The sequence below is a fragment of the Carcharodon carcharias genome, chromosome 10, assembly GCF_017639515.1.
Source record: "Carcharodon carcharias isolate sCarCar2 chromosome 10, sCarCar2.pri, whole genome shotgun sequence".
In the NCBI taxonomy this organism is placed as follows: domain Eukaryota; kingdom Metazoa; phylum Chordata; class Chondrichthyes; order Lamniformes; family Lamnidae; genus Carcharodon; species Carcharodon carcharias.
The window spans coordinates 62,654,335-62,669,347 of record NC_054476.1 but is presented as its reverse complement, the minus strand read 5'-3'; the positions used below and the strand labels follow the sequence as shown (position 1 = coordinate 62,669,347).

The window sequence follows — 15,013 nt, the reverse complement described above, 5'->3', positions numbered from 1 at the left end:
GGGGAGACTAGAACTAGGGAAACAGTTTAAGAATAATAGGTCTTTCCCTTTTAAGATGCAGCGGAAGGTGTTAGGGGTGCAGACAAAAAAAATGAAGTCCAGACCACAACGAGATCAGCCATCATCTTAACAAATAGTGGAGCAGGATCAAAGAGCCAAATGGCAGACTCCTGTTCTTAAGTCCCATGTTCCGATTGGGCACAACAGCATTGTGAATATGCCAAAGGGGAGTTGGAAATCATGTATAAGTCCCTGAAATTAATCTTTACAAGGGGTATCGTGAGCCATGTTAAAAGGCCACTTAAAAATGTGACCACTCAGGGAGACAATAGGGTTGGTTATGACAACATACATTTCACTATTTGTAAAATTGCTTACCTAATAAAAATATTTAACCAAAGATTACTTTGTCAATCTTTAAAATGTTGCTGCGCCATTCTTCAAACCAATTGGCACAAATTTAAACTGATATAGTCCATTTGGCATCACAAAAGCCGATATCTCTTTTGCATAGCTGATTAGCACATCACCTTAGCCATTCCACCTCTCCACCCAGTACAGAGTGTCAACAATGTACATAACCAACAAGAGGCACATTAGCAACTCGCCTATCTGACTTCAACAGCTCGTTCTAAATCTCAGGCCTTTGCCATCTAGAAGAGGCTTGTCCAAATGGCAACGAGACGAGCATTATTGGACATACAATAAAATCTATTGAATATAGTTAGATATCAAAAATGCTGCCTGCTGCTCATTCAATTACAGACTGGTTTTCTTTACATTTGCTGAACGAAGAGACACAGAGAGTGGAAGTGGTCAAGTGCCCAAGAAAGGGGCGGGAACGCATGGGTGGGCAAATGGGTAGCCGATGGGCAAGGCGTCGTGCACGCAAGAGTGAGAGAGTAATGTGGAGGTGAGGCGCTGAGGAGGAGCCAATTGGGCGTCGGTATTGGGAGGGGGCACCCATTGAGAAGAGAGAGATGAAGGGGGGAGGGAGAGAGAGAAAGAGAAAGAGACAGAGACGGTGGGGGCAGGGAGAAGCAGAGAGATGAGAGGGGAAAGGAAAGAGAAGAGGGAGAGAGAGAGACATGGGAGGGAGGGAGGGAGAGAGAGAGAGAAATAGGGGGAGGGAGAGAGAGAGAGAGAAATGGGGGGAGGGAGAGAGAGTGAGAGATTGGGGGAGGGAGAGAGAGAGAGAGAGATTGGGGGAGGGAGAGAGAGAGAGAGAGATTGGGGGAGGGACAGAGAGAGAGAGAGAGAGAAAGATTGGGGGAGGGAGAAAGAGAGCGAGAAATGGGGGGAGGGAGAGAGAGAGAAATGGGGGGAGGGGGAGAGAGAGGGAGAAATGGGGGAAGGGAGAGAGAGAGAGAGAGAGAAAAATGGGGGAAGGGAGAGAGAGAGAGAGAGAAATGGGGGGAGGGAGAGAGAGAGAGAGAGAAATGGGGGGAGGGAGAGAGAGAGAGAAATGGGGGGAGGGAGAGAGAGAGAGAGAGAGAAATGGGGGGAGGGAGAGAGAGAGAGAGAAATGGGGGGAGGGAGAGAGAGAGAGAGAAATGAGGGAAGGGAGAGAGAGAAATGGGGGGAGGGAGAGAGAGAGAGAGAGAGAGAAATGGGAGGAGGGAGAGAGAGAGAGAGAGAGAAATGGGGGGGGAGGGAGAGAGAGAGAGAAATGGGGGGAGGGAGAAAGAGAGAGAAAAATGGGGGGAGGGAGAAAGAGAGAGAGAAATGGGGGAGGGAGAGAGAGAGAAATGGGGGGAGGGAGAGAGAGAGGGAGAGAGAGAAATGGGAGGAGGGAGAGAGAGAGAGAGAAATGGGGGGAGGGAGAGAGAGAGAGAGAGAAATGGGGGGAGGGAGAGAGAGAGAGTGAGAAATGAGGGAGGAAGAGAGAGAGAGAGAGAAATGGGGGGAGGGAGAGAGAGAGAGAGAGAGAGAAATGGGGGGAGGGAGAGAGAGAGAGAGAGAAATGGGGGGAGGGAGAGACAGAGGGAGAAATGGGGGAAGGGAGAGAGAGAGAGAGAGAAATGGGGGAAGGGAGAGAGAGAGAGAGAGAAATGGGGGGAGGGAGAGAGAGAGAAATGGGGGAAGGGAGAGAGAGAGAGAGAGAGAGAAATGGGGGGAGGGAGAGAGAGAGAGGAAATGGGGGGAGGGAGAGAGAGAGAAATGGGGGGAGGGAGAGAGAGAGAGAGAGAGAAATGGGGGGAGGGAGAGAGAGAGAGAGAGAGAGAGAAATGGGGGGAAGGGAGAGAGAGAGAGAGAAATGGGGGAAGGGAGAGAGAGAGAGAAATGGGGGAAGGGAGAGAGAGAGAGAGAAATGGGGGAAGGGAGAGAGAGAGAGAGAGAGAGAAATGGGGGGAGGGAGAGAGAGAGAGAGAGAAATGGGGGGAGGGAGAGAGAGAGAGAGAGAAATGGGGGGAGGGAGAGAGAGAGAGAGAGATAGGGGGAGCGAGAGAGAGAGAGAGAGATTGGGGGAGGGAGAGAGAGAGAGATTGGGGGAGGGAGAGAGAGAGAGAAATGGGGGGAGGGAGAGAGAGAGAGAAATGGGGGGAGGGAGAGAGAGAGAGAAATGGGGGGAGGGAGAGAGAGAGAGAAATGGGGGAGGGAGAGAGAGAGAAATGGGGGGAGGGAGAGAGAGAGAGAAATGGGGGGAGGGAGAGAGAGAGATAAATGGGGGGAGGGAGAGAGAGAGAGAGAAATGGGGAGAGGGACAGAGAGAGAAATGGAGGGACAGAGAGAGAAATGGGGGGAGGGAGAGAGAGAGAGAAATGGGGGGAGGGAGAGAGAGAGAGAGAGAGAAATGGGGGGAGGGAGAAAGAGAGAGAGAAATGGGGGAGGGAGAGAGAGAGAGAGAGAAATGGGGGGAGGGAGAGAGAGAGAGAGTGAAATGGGGGGAGGGAGAGAGAGAGGGAGAAATGGGGAAAGGGAGAGAGAGAGAGAGAAATGGGGGAAGGGAGCGAGCGAGCGAGAGAGAGGCGAGGGAGCGAGCGAGCGGCGAGGGAGCGAGCGAGAAGCGAGGGAGCGAGGGAGCAAGAGAGAGGCGAGGGAGCGAGCGAGAGGCGAGGGAGCGAGCGAGAGGCGAGAGAGCGAGCGAGCGGGAGGAGAGGGAGCGAGAGAGAGGCGAGTGAGCGAGGGAGAGGCGAGGTAGCGAGAAAGAGAGAGGCGAGGGAGCAAGAGAGAGAGAGGCGAGGGAGCGAGAGAGAGAGAGGCAAGGGAGCGAGAGAGAGAGGCGAGGGAGCGAGAGAGAGAGGCGAGGGAGTGAGAGAGAGAGAGACGAGGGAGCGAGAGAGAGAGAGGCGAGGGAGCGAGAGAGAGAGGCGAGGGAGCGAGAGAGAGAGGCGAGGGAGCGAGAGAGAGAGGCGAGGGAGCGAGAGAGAGAGGCGAGGGAGCGAGAGAGAGAGAGGCGAGGTAGCGAGAGAGAGGGAGGCGAGGGAGCGAGAGAGAGAGAGGCGAGGGAGCGAGAGAGAGAAAGAGAGAGGCAAGGGAGCGAGAGAGATAGGCGAGGGAGCGAAAGAGAGAGGCGAGGCTAGGGAGCGAGAGAGAGGGGCGAGGGAGCGAGAGAGAGAGAGGCGAGGGAGCGAGAGAGAGAGAGGCAAGGGTGCGAGAGAGAGAGGCGAGGGAGCGAGAGAGAGACGAGGGAGCGAGAGAGAGAAAGAGAGAGGCGAGGCTAGGGAGCGAGAGAGAGGGGCGAGGGAGCGAGAGAGAGAGAGGCGAGGGAGCGAGAGAGAGAGAGGCGAGGGAGCGAGAGAGAGAGGCGTGGGAGCGAGAGAGAGAGGCGAGGGAGCGAGAGAGAGAGAGGCGAGGGAGCGAGAGAGAGAGAGGCGAGGGAGCGAGAGAGAGAGAGGCGAGGGAGCGAGAGAGAGAGAGGCGAGGGAGCGAGAGAGAGAGGCGAGAGAGAGAGGCGAGGGAGCGAGAGAGAGAGGTGAGGGAGCAAGAGAGAGACAGGCGAGGGAGCGAGAGAGAGAGGCGAGGGAGCAAGAGAGAGAGGCGAGGGAGCGAGAGAGAGAGAGGCGAGGGAGCGAGAGAGAGAGGCGAGGGAGCGAGAGAGAGAGAGGCGAGGGTGCGAGAGAGAGAGGCAAGGGAGCGAGAGAGAGACGAAGGAGCGAGAGAGAGAAATAGAGAGGCGAGGGAGCGAGAGAGAGGGGCGAGGGAGCGAGAGAGAGAAAGAGAGAGGGGGAGGGAGCGAGAGAGAGAAAGAGAGAGGCGAGATAGAGACGAGGGAGCGAGATAGAGATGAGGGAGCGAGAGAGAGACGAGGGAGCGAGAGAGAGACGAGAGGGAGCGAGGGAGAGACGAGAGGGAGCGAGGGAGAGACGAGAGGGAGCGAGAGAGAGTGGCAAGGGAGCGAGAGAGAGAGAGAGAGGCGAGGCTAGGGAGCGATAGAGAGGGGCAAGGGAGCAAGAGAGAGGCGAGGCAAGGGAGCGAGAGAGAGAGAGAGAGAGAGGCGAGGCTAGGGAGCGATAGAGAGAGAGAGGCGAGGGAGCGAGAGAGAAAGAGAGGCGAGAGAGACGAGGGAGCGAGAGAGAGACGAGGGAGCGAGAGAGAGACGAGGGAGCGAGAGAGAGACGAGGGAGCGAGAGAGAGACGAGGGAGCGAGAGAGAGAGACAAGGGAGCGAGAGAGAGACAAGGGAGCGAGAGAGAGAAAGAGAGAGGCGAGGGAGCGAGAGAGAGAGAGAGGCGAGGGAACGAGAGAGAGAGAGGCGAGGGAGCGAGAGAGAGAGAGGCGAGGGAGCGAGAGAGAGAGAGGCGAGGGAGCGAGAGAGAGAGGCGCGAGGGAGCGAGAGAGAGGCGAGGGAGAGCGAGGCGAGGGAGCGAGAGAGAGAGAGGCGAGGGAGCGAGAGAGAGAGAGGCGAGGGAGCGAGAGAGAGAGAGGCGAGGGAGCGAGAGAGAGGCACGAGGGAGTGAGAGAGAGAGAGGCGAGGGAGCGAGAGAGAGACGAGGGAGCGAGAGAGAGAAAGAGAGAGGCGAGGGTGCGAGAGAGAGAGAGGCGAGGGAGCGAGAGAGAGAGAGGCACGAGGGAGTGAGAGAGAGAGAGGCGAGGGAGCGAGAGAGAGACGAGGGAGCGAGAGAGAGAAAGAGAGAGGCGAGGGTGCGAGAGAGAGAGAGGCGAGGGAGCGAGAGAGAGAGAGGCGTGGGAGCGAGAGAGAGAGAGGCGAGGGGACGAGAGAGAGTGAGGCAAGGCGAGGGAGCGAGACGAGGGAGCGAGAGAGAGACGAGAGGGAGCGAGAGAGAGACGAGAGGGAGCGAGAGAGAGACAAGAGGTAGCGAGAGAGAGTGAGGCAAGGCGAGGGAGCGAGAGAGAGCGGCGAGGGAGCGAGAGAGAGACGAGAGGGAGCAAGAGAGAGTGAGGCATGGCGAGGGAGCGAGGGAGCGGCGAGGCAGCGAGAGAGAGAGAGAGAGAGAGAGGCGAGGCTAGGGAGCGAGAGAGAGGGGCGAGGGAGCGAGAGAGTGGCGAGGCGAGGGAGCGAGAGAGAGAGGCGAGGGAGCGAGAGAAAGAGAGAGAGACAAGGGAGCGAGAGAGAGACGAAGGAGCGAGAGAGAGGCGAGGGAGTAAGAGAGAGACGAGAGAGCGAGAGAGAGACAAGGGAGCGAGAGAGAAACGAGGGAGCGAGAGAGAGAGAGGCGAGGGAGCGAGAGAGAGAGGCGAGGGAGCGAGAGAGAGAGAGGCGAGGGTGCGAGAGAGAGAGGCGAGGGAGCGAGAGAGAGACGAAGGAGCGAGAGAGAGAAATAGAGAGGCGAGGGAGCGAGAGAGATAGGCGAGGGAGCGAGAGAGAGAGAAAGAGAGAGGCGAGGCTAGGGAGCGAGAGAGAGGGGCGAGGGAGCGAGAGAGAGAAAGAGAGAGGGGGAGGGAGCGAGAGAGAGAAAGAGAGAGGCGAGATAGAGACGAGGGAGCGAGATAGAGATGAGGGAGCGAGAGAGAGACGAGGGAGCGAGAGAGAGACGAGAGGGAGCGAGGGAGAGACGAGAGGGAGCGAGGGAGAGACGAGAGGGAGCGAGAGAGAGGCGAGGCAAGGGAGCGAGAGAGAGAGAGAGAGAGAGGCGAGGCTAGGGAGCGATAGAGAGAGAGAGGCGAGGGAGCGAGAGAGAAAGAGAGGCGAGAGAGACGAGGGAGCGAGAGAGAGACGAGGGAGCGAGAGAGAGACGAGGGAGCGAGAGAGAGACGAGGGAGCGAGAGAGAGAGACGAGGGAGCGAGAGAGAGAGACGAGGGAGCGAGAGAGAAAGAGAGAGGTGAGGGAGCGAGAGAGAGAGAGAGGCGAGGGAACGAGAGAGAGAGAGGCGAGGGAGTGAGAGAGAGAGAGGCGAGGGAGCGAGAGAGAGAGAGGCGAGGGAGCGAGAGAGAGAGGCGCGAGGGAGCGAGAGAGAGGCGAGGGAGAGCGAGGCAAGGGAGCGAGAGAGAGAGAGGCGAGGGAGCGAGAGAGAGAGAGGCGAGGGAGCGAGAGAGAGAGAGGCGAGGGAGCGAGAGAGAGAGAGGCGAGGGAGCGAGAGAGAGAGAGGCGAGGGAGCGAGAGAGAGGCACGAGGGAGTGAGAGAGAGAGAGGCGAGGGAGCGAGAGAGAGACGAGGGAGCGAGAGAGAGAAAGAGAGAGGCGAGGGTGCGAGAGAGAGAGAGGCGAGGGAGCGAGAGAGAGAGAGGCGAGGGAGCGAGAGAGAGGCACGAGGGAGTGAGAGAGAGAGGCGAGGGAGCGAGAGAGAGACGAGGGAGCGAGAGAGAGAAAGAGAGAGGCGAGGGTGCGAGAGAGAGAGAGGCGAGGGAGCGAGAGAGAGAGAGGCGTGGGAGCGAGAGAGAGAGAGGCGAGGGGACGAGAGAGAGTGAGGCAAGGCGAGGGAGCGAGACGAGGGAGCGAGAGAGAGACGAGAGGGAGCGTGAGAGAGACGAGAGGGAGCGAGAGAGAGACAAGAGGTAGCGAGAGAGAGTGAGGCAAGGCGAGGGAGCGAGAGAGAGCGGCGAGGGAGCGAGAGAGAGACGAGAGGGAGCAAGAGAGAGTGAGGCATGGCGAGGGAGCGAGGGAGCGGCGAGGCAGCGAGAGAGAGAGAGAGAGAGAGAGGCGAGGCTAGGGAGCGAGAGAGAGGGGCGAGGGAGCGAGAGAGTGGCGAGGCGAGGGAGCGAGAGAGAGAGGCGAGGGAGCGAGAGAAAGAGAGAGAGACAAGGGAGCGAGAGAGAGACGAAGGAGCGAGAGAGAGGCGAGGGAGTAAGAGAGAGACGAGAGAGCGAGAGAGAGACAAGGGAGCGAGAGAGAAACGAGGGAGCGAGAGAGAGGCGAGGGAGCGAGAGAGAGAGAGGTGAGGGAGCGAGAGAGAGAGAGGCGAGGGAGCGAGAGAGAGAGAGGCCAGGGAGCGAGAGAGAGAGAGGCCAGGGAGCAAGAGAGAGAGGCCAGGGAGCGAGAGAGAGAGTGGCCAGGGAGCGAGAGAGAACGAGGCAAGGGAGCGAGAGAGAACGAGGCAAGGGAGCGAGAGAGAGGCAAGGGAGCGAGAGAGAGGCGCGAGGGAGCAAGAGAGAGAGAGGCGAGGGAGCGAGAGAGAGGCAAGGGAGCGAGAGAGAGGCGAGGGAACGAGAGAGAGAGGCGAGGGAGCAAGAGAGTGAGGCGAGGGAGCAAGAGAGTGAGGCGAGGGAGCAAGAGAGTGAGGCGAGGGAGCAAGAGAGTGAGAGTGAGCAGCGAGGGAGCAAGAGAGAGAGGCGAGGGAGCAAGAGAGTGAGGCGAGGGAGCAAGAGAGTGAGAGTGAGCAGCGAGGGAGCAAGAGAGAGAGGCGAGGGAGCAAGAGAGAGAGATGAGGGAGCGAGAGAGAGAGAGAGGCGAGGGAGCGAGAGAGAGAGAGGGGCGAGGGAGCGAGAGAAAGGCGAGGGAGCGAGAGAGAGAGAGAGGCGAGGGAGCGAGAGAGAGGCGAGGGAGCGAGAGAGAGAGAGAGGCAGCGAGAGAGAGAGACAAGGGAGCGAGAGAGGCGAGGGAGCGAGAGAGAGAGGCGAGGGAGCAAGAGAGAGGCGAGGGTGCGAGAGAGAGAGAGACGAGGGAGCGTGAGAGAGAGAGAGACGAGGGAGCGAGAGAGAGGCGAGGGAGCGAGAGAGAGGCGAGGGAGCGAGAGAGAGAGGCAAGGGAGCGAGAGAGAGAGGCAAGGGAGCGAGAGAGAGGCGAGGGAGCAAGAGAGAGAGAGGCGAGGGAGCGAGAGAGAGAGAGGCGAGGGAGCGAGAGAGAGAGAGGCGAGGGAGCGAGAGAGAGAGGCGAGGGAGCGAGAGAGAGAGAGAGACGAGGGAGCGAGAGAGAGAGAGGCGAGGGAGCGAGAGAGAGAGACGAGGGAGCAAGAGAGAGAGAGGCGAGGGAGCGAGAGAAAGGCGAGGGTGCGAGAGAGAGAGAGATGAGGGAGCGTGAGAGAGAGAGAGAGACGAGGGAGCAAGAGAGAGAGGTGAGGGAGCGAGAGAGAGAGGGGCGAGGGAGCGAGAGAGAGGCGAGGGAGCGAGAGAGAGAGGCGAGTGAGTGTGAGAAAGTGAGAATGTGTGTGCAATAGGGAGAGAGAGAGAAAAAAGTGTGAGAGAATGAGTGAGAGTGTGCTAATGAACAAGTGAGAGTGTGAAATTGTGTGTGTGCAAGAGTGAGTGAGAGGGAGAGAGAAAAAGAGAGTGAGTGAATGAATGAGAGATGGTGATTGAGAGTGACAGCATGTATGTGTGTGAGCGAAAGTGTGTGCATGTGCATAGTGAGAGAGGGAGAGTCTGTTGTGTGAGAGAGACTGTGTGTGTGTTTGTGTGCGTGCATGCATGTGGGAGGGAGAGGGGCAGAGAGAGAGGAGTGTGTGTGTGTGTGGTTCAGTCCCTGTCTAAAGGGACTCATTCATCCTCATCCAACATGAACTCTTGCCCATTCTCAAAGCGTGTGAGGGCATGTGAGTGGGCACCCTGAGACTGGGCATGAGCCGGACACACACACACGCCCTTTCGCATCCTAATGGTCATCTTTATTTATTGTTCTTTTTTTAAAATGATTGATTTATTGTTTTGACATTTTTTCTGCTCAGCAAGCTGTTTCTCTTCCTATCTCAGCTTTTTTTTAAAACTCATTTTTAATGCTGTGCCAAACCTTATCTTTCTGAAATTTGCTCATCGGCCCCTTGATTGAGAAATAAAATGGAATTCACCATTTGGTGAATAGGTGACTGGTAAATGCTGATTTGAGTCCTTGCTAGAAAGACAGCAGCTATCAGCAATTCCTCAGAAAAAGATTGGACAAGCTTGGTCTAGAAGAGCAATGGTAGCAGGTGTGTAAAACGACCCCAGCTGCAAGCTTCACTCCAAGTCACACAGCATCCTGACTTGGATTTGTTTCGCTGTTCCTTCACTGCTGCTAGGTCAAAATCCTGAAACTTTACACCTAACAGCACTGTGGATGTTCCGACACCACAGGAACAACAGTAGTTTAAGTAGGTAGCTTCACCACCACCTTAAGGTCAAGTCAGGGTGGGCAATAAATGCTGGCCTTGACTGTGATGCCCACATCCCACAAATGAATTAAAAAAGGGAAGGTGATGGCAATGCAGTCATACATTTTATGGAATTTTGCTTTGTACCAAGCTGTTGATGAGGGATAGCTGCTCTCTTTCTAGTAATGACTCAAACCAGCACTTACCAGTCACCTATTCACCAAAGGGTGACCATTTCCCCTCCTCCTTTCGTGGAAACGTTAAGCAGGATTAATGAAAGCATGATGAGATGGCTATTATCAAAAGTTTTGAAACTGAGTCAACTCTCTTTAGCAGGTTCAGTAATCTAATTTCTGGGCCATGCAGATCATAGTATTCCAGGATGACTGACCAGACAGTCTGGCTTTTTAATGAGTTTTAGAAGCATTGATGAATAAATGGAAGCTTGGATTCTTCTCTCAGCTGCAGATAATACTGAAAACTAATGCCTAAATTAATAAGTTGGCCCTACCTAGAAAAGCTTCAGTACTGTGTCATGGTAAACTACACAATTTAATCCAATGAAACCCCAATAATGAAACAGTACTCCAACACACACTCCCAAACTTTGGCTTTTTCCAACCAGCACTTAGCCTCTCTGAAGTTAGGTTTATAGGGTGTGTCCTTACAGGGATTGATAGAGCCTACATTTGAGCAAATAGAAACTCCACCTGCGTGGATTCTGTGCACTCAATTTGGATTTCCTTGACCATTGTACTGGGTTTATGTGTGTGTCAGATACCCAAGTAACCAAACAAAAATGTATCTATAAACATTAGTCTCAGTTCTCTGGCTGCATAAAATATAGAAACAAGAGAACATAGAATATCAAATATAAATTTGATCATCACTTCCCTACCAAACATTGTAAGAAAAATACTATGCTTACCGACATAGAACGTGATGTAAGTGATTGCCAAACTCATTGTTATCTCCGTCAAACCATCATTAAAAATATAGGACAGGCAAAACATGGTGATTTTGGCCATTGCATATCCAAATAATGGACTACCAATCACTTTCAGTATCAGTCTTACAGCAAGTTCAGTCGCTATACAGAAAAGGAAACATTGATTTAAAATCTGGGTTGCATGCAAAGGTGAACAAGACTTCCTGTTGCTAGACATGACTAATGTGGAACTATACCACAAAACAATGGCCATTTCTAAATAGTAAAATAGTAAAAGAGCAGAAAGTAAAAATATAAGATTACCTCAGATATTGCCATATCATTCCTGAAAAGTTCAAACTTCATTTACAAATGAAGTTTACAAGTTTTATCATATTAATTCAACCTCCACATCCAATTAAGATATTAGTTTCACCTCAAGGGAAGGGGGGGAATGTATAACATGTACTATAGGCACAGTCTTTTTAGAAAATTTGTGCCCTGAGTAATCAGATGATTGTCTCCACTCTGTTGGATCTGAGCTCTCAGCTCTTGGGGGTGTTGGTGTTTGATTACTAAAAACCAGAGAAATGTAAAACAGAGGGCTGATTGCTATCACCCGCTTTACATTACTATATACAACCAAAGTTACCCCACAGCTTTAGTTCTTCTTCCCCGTTTAATTGACAGAAGTCTCTCAGTCAAAATAAAATTACTTTCATCGATCACTATCTTTTTATTGAAATACATTCCTACAGTCACATGGATCCTACAAGGAAAACTCTTTCAAAGTTTTAATAGGCTTTCTTGAGTTTAGTTTGTAGTTTGTGATTTCTCACACTTTATTTTCAATGCTATAATATTATAGCCTATATATTAGGCTGACCCCAATTAACTCCAACTGAGATTGACAACTAATACCAGATCCTAGATTTAAAATTTGCATCAAGTGCTATAGATCCTTCACAGAAACCAACTCCCATACTATCCAATTTATGTCTCCCATTATCACACAACTTTCAAAGTATGAAATCTGATCCAGGTTTCACATCAGCGTCCAAAATAGAACTAATTTCTATCTATTAAAGCTCCATCAATATTTAATACTGTTTTTTGTTTACCACTCCACTTCCATACAGAAGCATTCCTCCACACCTAGGTCAGATGAGAATCTAGTACGGGCAGAAAACGTTATTGAAACCAATCATTTCAAGATGCATCATTGTTATATTACACTTGATTGGAAACTATTTAACACTAGCTGGTTGCCTATGTTCAGTCACAAATCTGCAGATTCAGGACATGAAATTCAAATGCCCCAGTTTGTGGGCACAGGGGCCACGATTCCCAGCATGCCAGTGCCCACTGGAAAGAAGGCAATAGGACATGAAATTCATCGACGACCTCATTTAAATCATTGCAGCATGGCTACCCCTCTCACATACTTACTCAACTACAGTAATCACAACATCCAAACACAGTGACACAGTCACTGACATTCTGTCCTCTCTTGAGGAAAAGTTCGCCCACAACAGGTTAAAGAGGCAGACTATCGGCAAAGGAGCACCAAGAATCCATTCGCTCAACGCCCTCGAACAAATGATCCTCAGGTTAGTGAACACCAATGACACAGGCTCAGTGGCATTGGCAATGCTGAGGCCACCCTGGATGAACATAAGCTGTTGCCTTATGCACCCACCCCACTCATTCCTCACCCTGAAAGATACCATGAAATGGAATCTGCCAATGAGTGACCATGCAGCTGCTGCTTTCCTCCCAACCCCAGCCCCTTCCCTCATCCCTAACCTCCCCGCAAGCTTTTGTGCTTTCAGCTAATTGAGCACTGCTCGTTGTTCAGCCTGAGATGGAAGAGCAAGGGGAGAAAGAAAGCTCTGAAGAAGAAGCACAGTCACTTGATCCAACACTTGCAAACACCAGCTCAGATACTGGCACTGAGCATACATTACAAACTCGGCTGGAGTCAATTGGTGAGTTGCCCAGGCACAAGATCTCTGAGGCCAAATCAGTGGGATAGGTCAGGTCATATGGGAAATCCCTGGAGGGCGAAATTGCACACCAGTTCGGCTACAGAGGATTTAGATAAGGACTTTGTCTTAGACTTTAGGAAAATGCTGATGAACATGCACACCAAGAAGTTTGATGCATTGGCAAGCCTGCCCATAGCCTTCAGTCACTGGCTAGGAGCATGAGGAGTCTGGCTCTGCAATAGCAGGGGGCATCGCACAGAATTTGGAGCCCACTCTTTCCACCGTGGAAGTGGTTGGCACTTCCATGACAGTACTGTCAGACCATGATGCACAAGCAACCATGATGCCTCCTCATGTACTAGCGCTGCAGTGGAAGCTCAGAGAAAGGCCATGAAATCCCTGGCTGCTGGCATGCAGGCTCGGACTGCTGCCATCCAGGCACAGACAGCTGGATCATCATGGATCTCGGTGCTCAGCATGGCATACAGGCACTCACAGCAGCCTATCATTCTATGTTCCAGCAGATTACAAGGATTGCTGAGGTGCAACTCCATGGAACACAATCAGGGTCACAGCAGTTGTGCTCTCACCACTGCCATTCCACCAGTGCCCTTGCTTGTTTTTTGCCCCTCAGCCAGCCAGCTCAGACTGCTGCTATGCATGCTGAGGTGGTACGGTCTCAAGGCCCAGAGATGCTCAAAGGTGTCCTCCAACCATCTGCAGCCTCCACCAGTGAAAGTCAGCAGCCTTCTGCCAGCCATGCTGCAGCCACTGGGATAGCATGCATAGGAGCACAAGGACAGGCAAGGGCATTCACAATTCAGATTTAACGAGGGAACGCACAAGGGTGATTAGTTTTGTTTTTCTTAATTGATGTGTGGGTGAATGAAGTTCTTGAGTGAAGCTTTTGCTGGTGGTCTTTATTGAGTGATGTAGGCCACAGGGACTTTGTCATGGGGAGTCAGAAATGGATATACTACAAGGGAAAGGTGAGTCCATGTTGAGGGTGGGAAAGATCCTTTCAACTGAAGCGAAGCCTCACATGCAGCCCCTCGCGTTCCATCTACTACCCCCTGATGCATGTGGTGTCCTTTTCCTCCCGAGGTGGCCTCTGGATCTCAAGAGCTAGTGGCTAGGCTCTGGTGAACGCGAGGATTGGAAGGGCACAACACACCAGCATAAACATGGACAAACCTTCTCAGTCATTTACTGCGGAGATTTCCCCAAGCAAAGCTTTGGGATGTCAATGGTTTGCTTCACAGTGTTGCAGGTGGCTTCACAGTTTTTACTGAAGGCCCTCACCTCACGTCACCATGGATTGCTGAATGGGGTCATGAGCCAGATATAGAGAGAGCATCCCTTGTCGCCAAGTGTCATCCTGTGTCCCTTGGAAGCCCGAAAACCTCAAGAATTTCTGCCTGCCACAGAAGAGAAGCAGATGTGGCAGGTGTGGTTGCTGATAGGCTAGCTGGATTCATCGAAATGCATTTCATAGCGTGGTCACAGAATAACTGCATGTTGACAGTGTAGGAACCTTTGCAGGAGCAGTATCGTTTCCCATTGAGGTGGGATGCCCGCAGAGCCATGTGTGTGTTGCCCGCTATTCTGGTAAACCCATATGTCCAAACACATGTTTTGTTTCATCCCAGTATTTTCTGCTCAGAGAGAAGAAGGTAAAGTTCCTTCTCCTCATATGTGGCATTTGTTACATCCCAGATGTTTCTGTGGACTGCAAATTATTACACTTTGCAGATGCCATCAGGTGCCACTTCGAAGGATCCCTACTGTGTAAAAATAAAGGGTGAGAGTGATTTCACAATCACCTGGAGGGCTATCCTCATTCTGGTTTGAGGCTCCAGATCTTCAAAAATATCTGGAGCATATACACACACTATGCAGATTCTGAACTTGACACTGATCCTGACTATCAACCAACGGGCTCGGGTCACCTGAGGTCATGTAATTCATGAAGGACATGAATAGGCCACAATCTAAGATGGGTCTCAACTGAAGACTGAACTGAAATCAAAAAACTTAAGCTAAGGGCAGAATTTTACGCCCAGCGGGTGGGCACACACTGAGTGTAAAATAGTGCAAGACAACATCGGGTGAGTGTCCCAACATCAACGTGCACTCACACGATATTTCAGTCGGTGGGCACACGAGAGTTGGCAGCATGCCCACTGACAATTAAAAGGTCTAGTAAGGCCATTAAATTAGCAATTAAGACAAATTTTTCACTGCCCATTCAACCTTACAGTTGGCAGGCGGGCGAATCAGCCAGGCAGCCTTTACATTTTTGAGGATGAGGTTTCCGATATTAATTTTTTAAAAAATGTGTTGACCTAATTTTTATTATGTTTATGGTCATTTGAGTGAGTCCTATGTGGCGAAGGTTTTTTCTGATTTTCAAAAGCTTTATTTTTATTTTAACATTCTTCAGCTCCCTGCCTTCAGGGAGCTTTCAGTGTGCGCTCCTCCGTGCATATGCAGACTTTTGCGCTCGCCCTCCTCCTGCCCCCGCCCCAGATGTGAACTTCTCAGCGTGCCTTAGCCAGCCAGTGTGAAATCACAGTCGGGGGCCAATCGCGGGCGGTGGGTCATTTCCCAGCTGCTCCCAGGCTCGCCAGCCACACCCGGCCGACAGCTCAAAAATCCTGCCCTAAGTTTCCTTACTGTGCCCTGAGGGACTAA

The 15,013-nt window shown here is 52.6% G+C and overlaps 1 protein-coding gene across 1 annotated transcript in view; it reads right to left on the bottom strand.

The window, feature by feature from the left end:
* Positions 1 to 15,013, bottom strand: part of LOC121282838 (sodium/hydrogen exchanger 10-like) — a 395,537-nt gene that overhangs the window by 334,275 nt on the left and 46,249 nt on the right. The window contains exon 6 of the mRNA XM_041196650.1: positions 10,332 to 10,502. Within this exon, the coding sequence (XP_041052584.1) occupies positions 10,332 to 10,502 (171 nt within the window). The remainder of the gene's footprint in view (positions 1 to 10,331; positions 10,503 to 15,013) is intronic.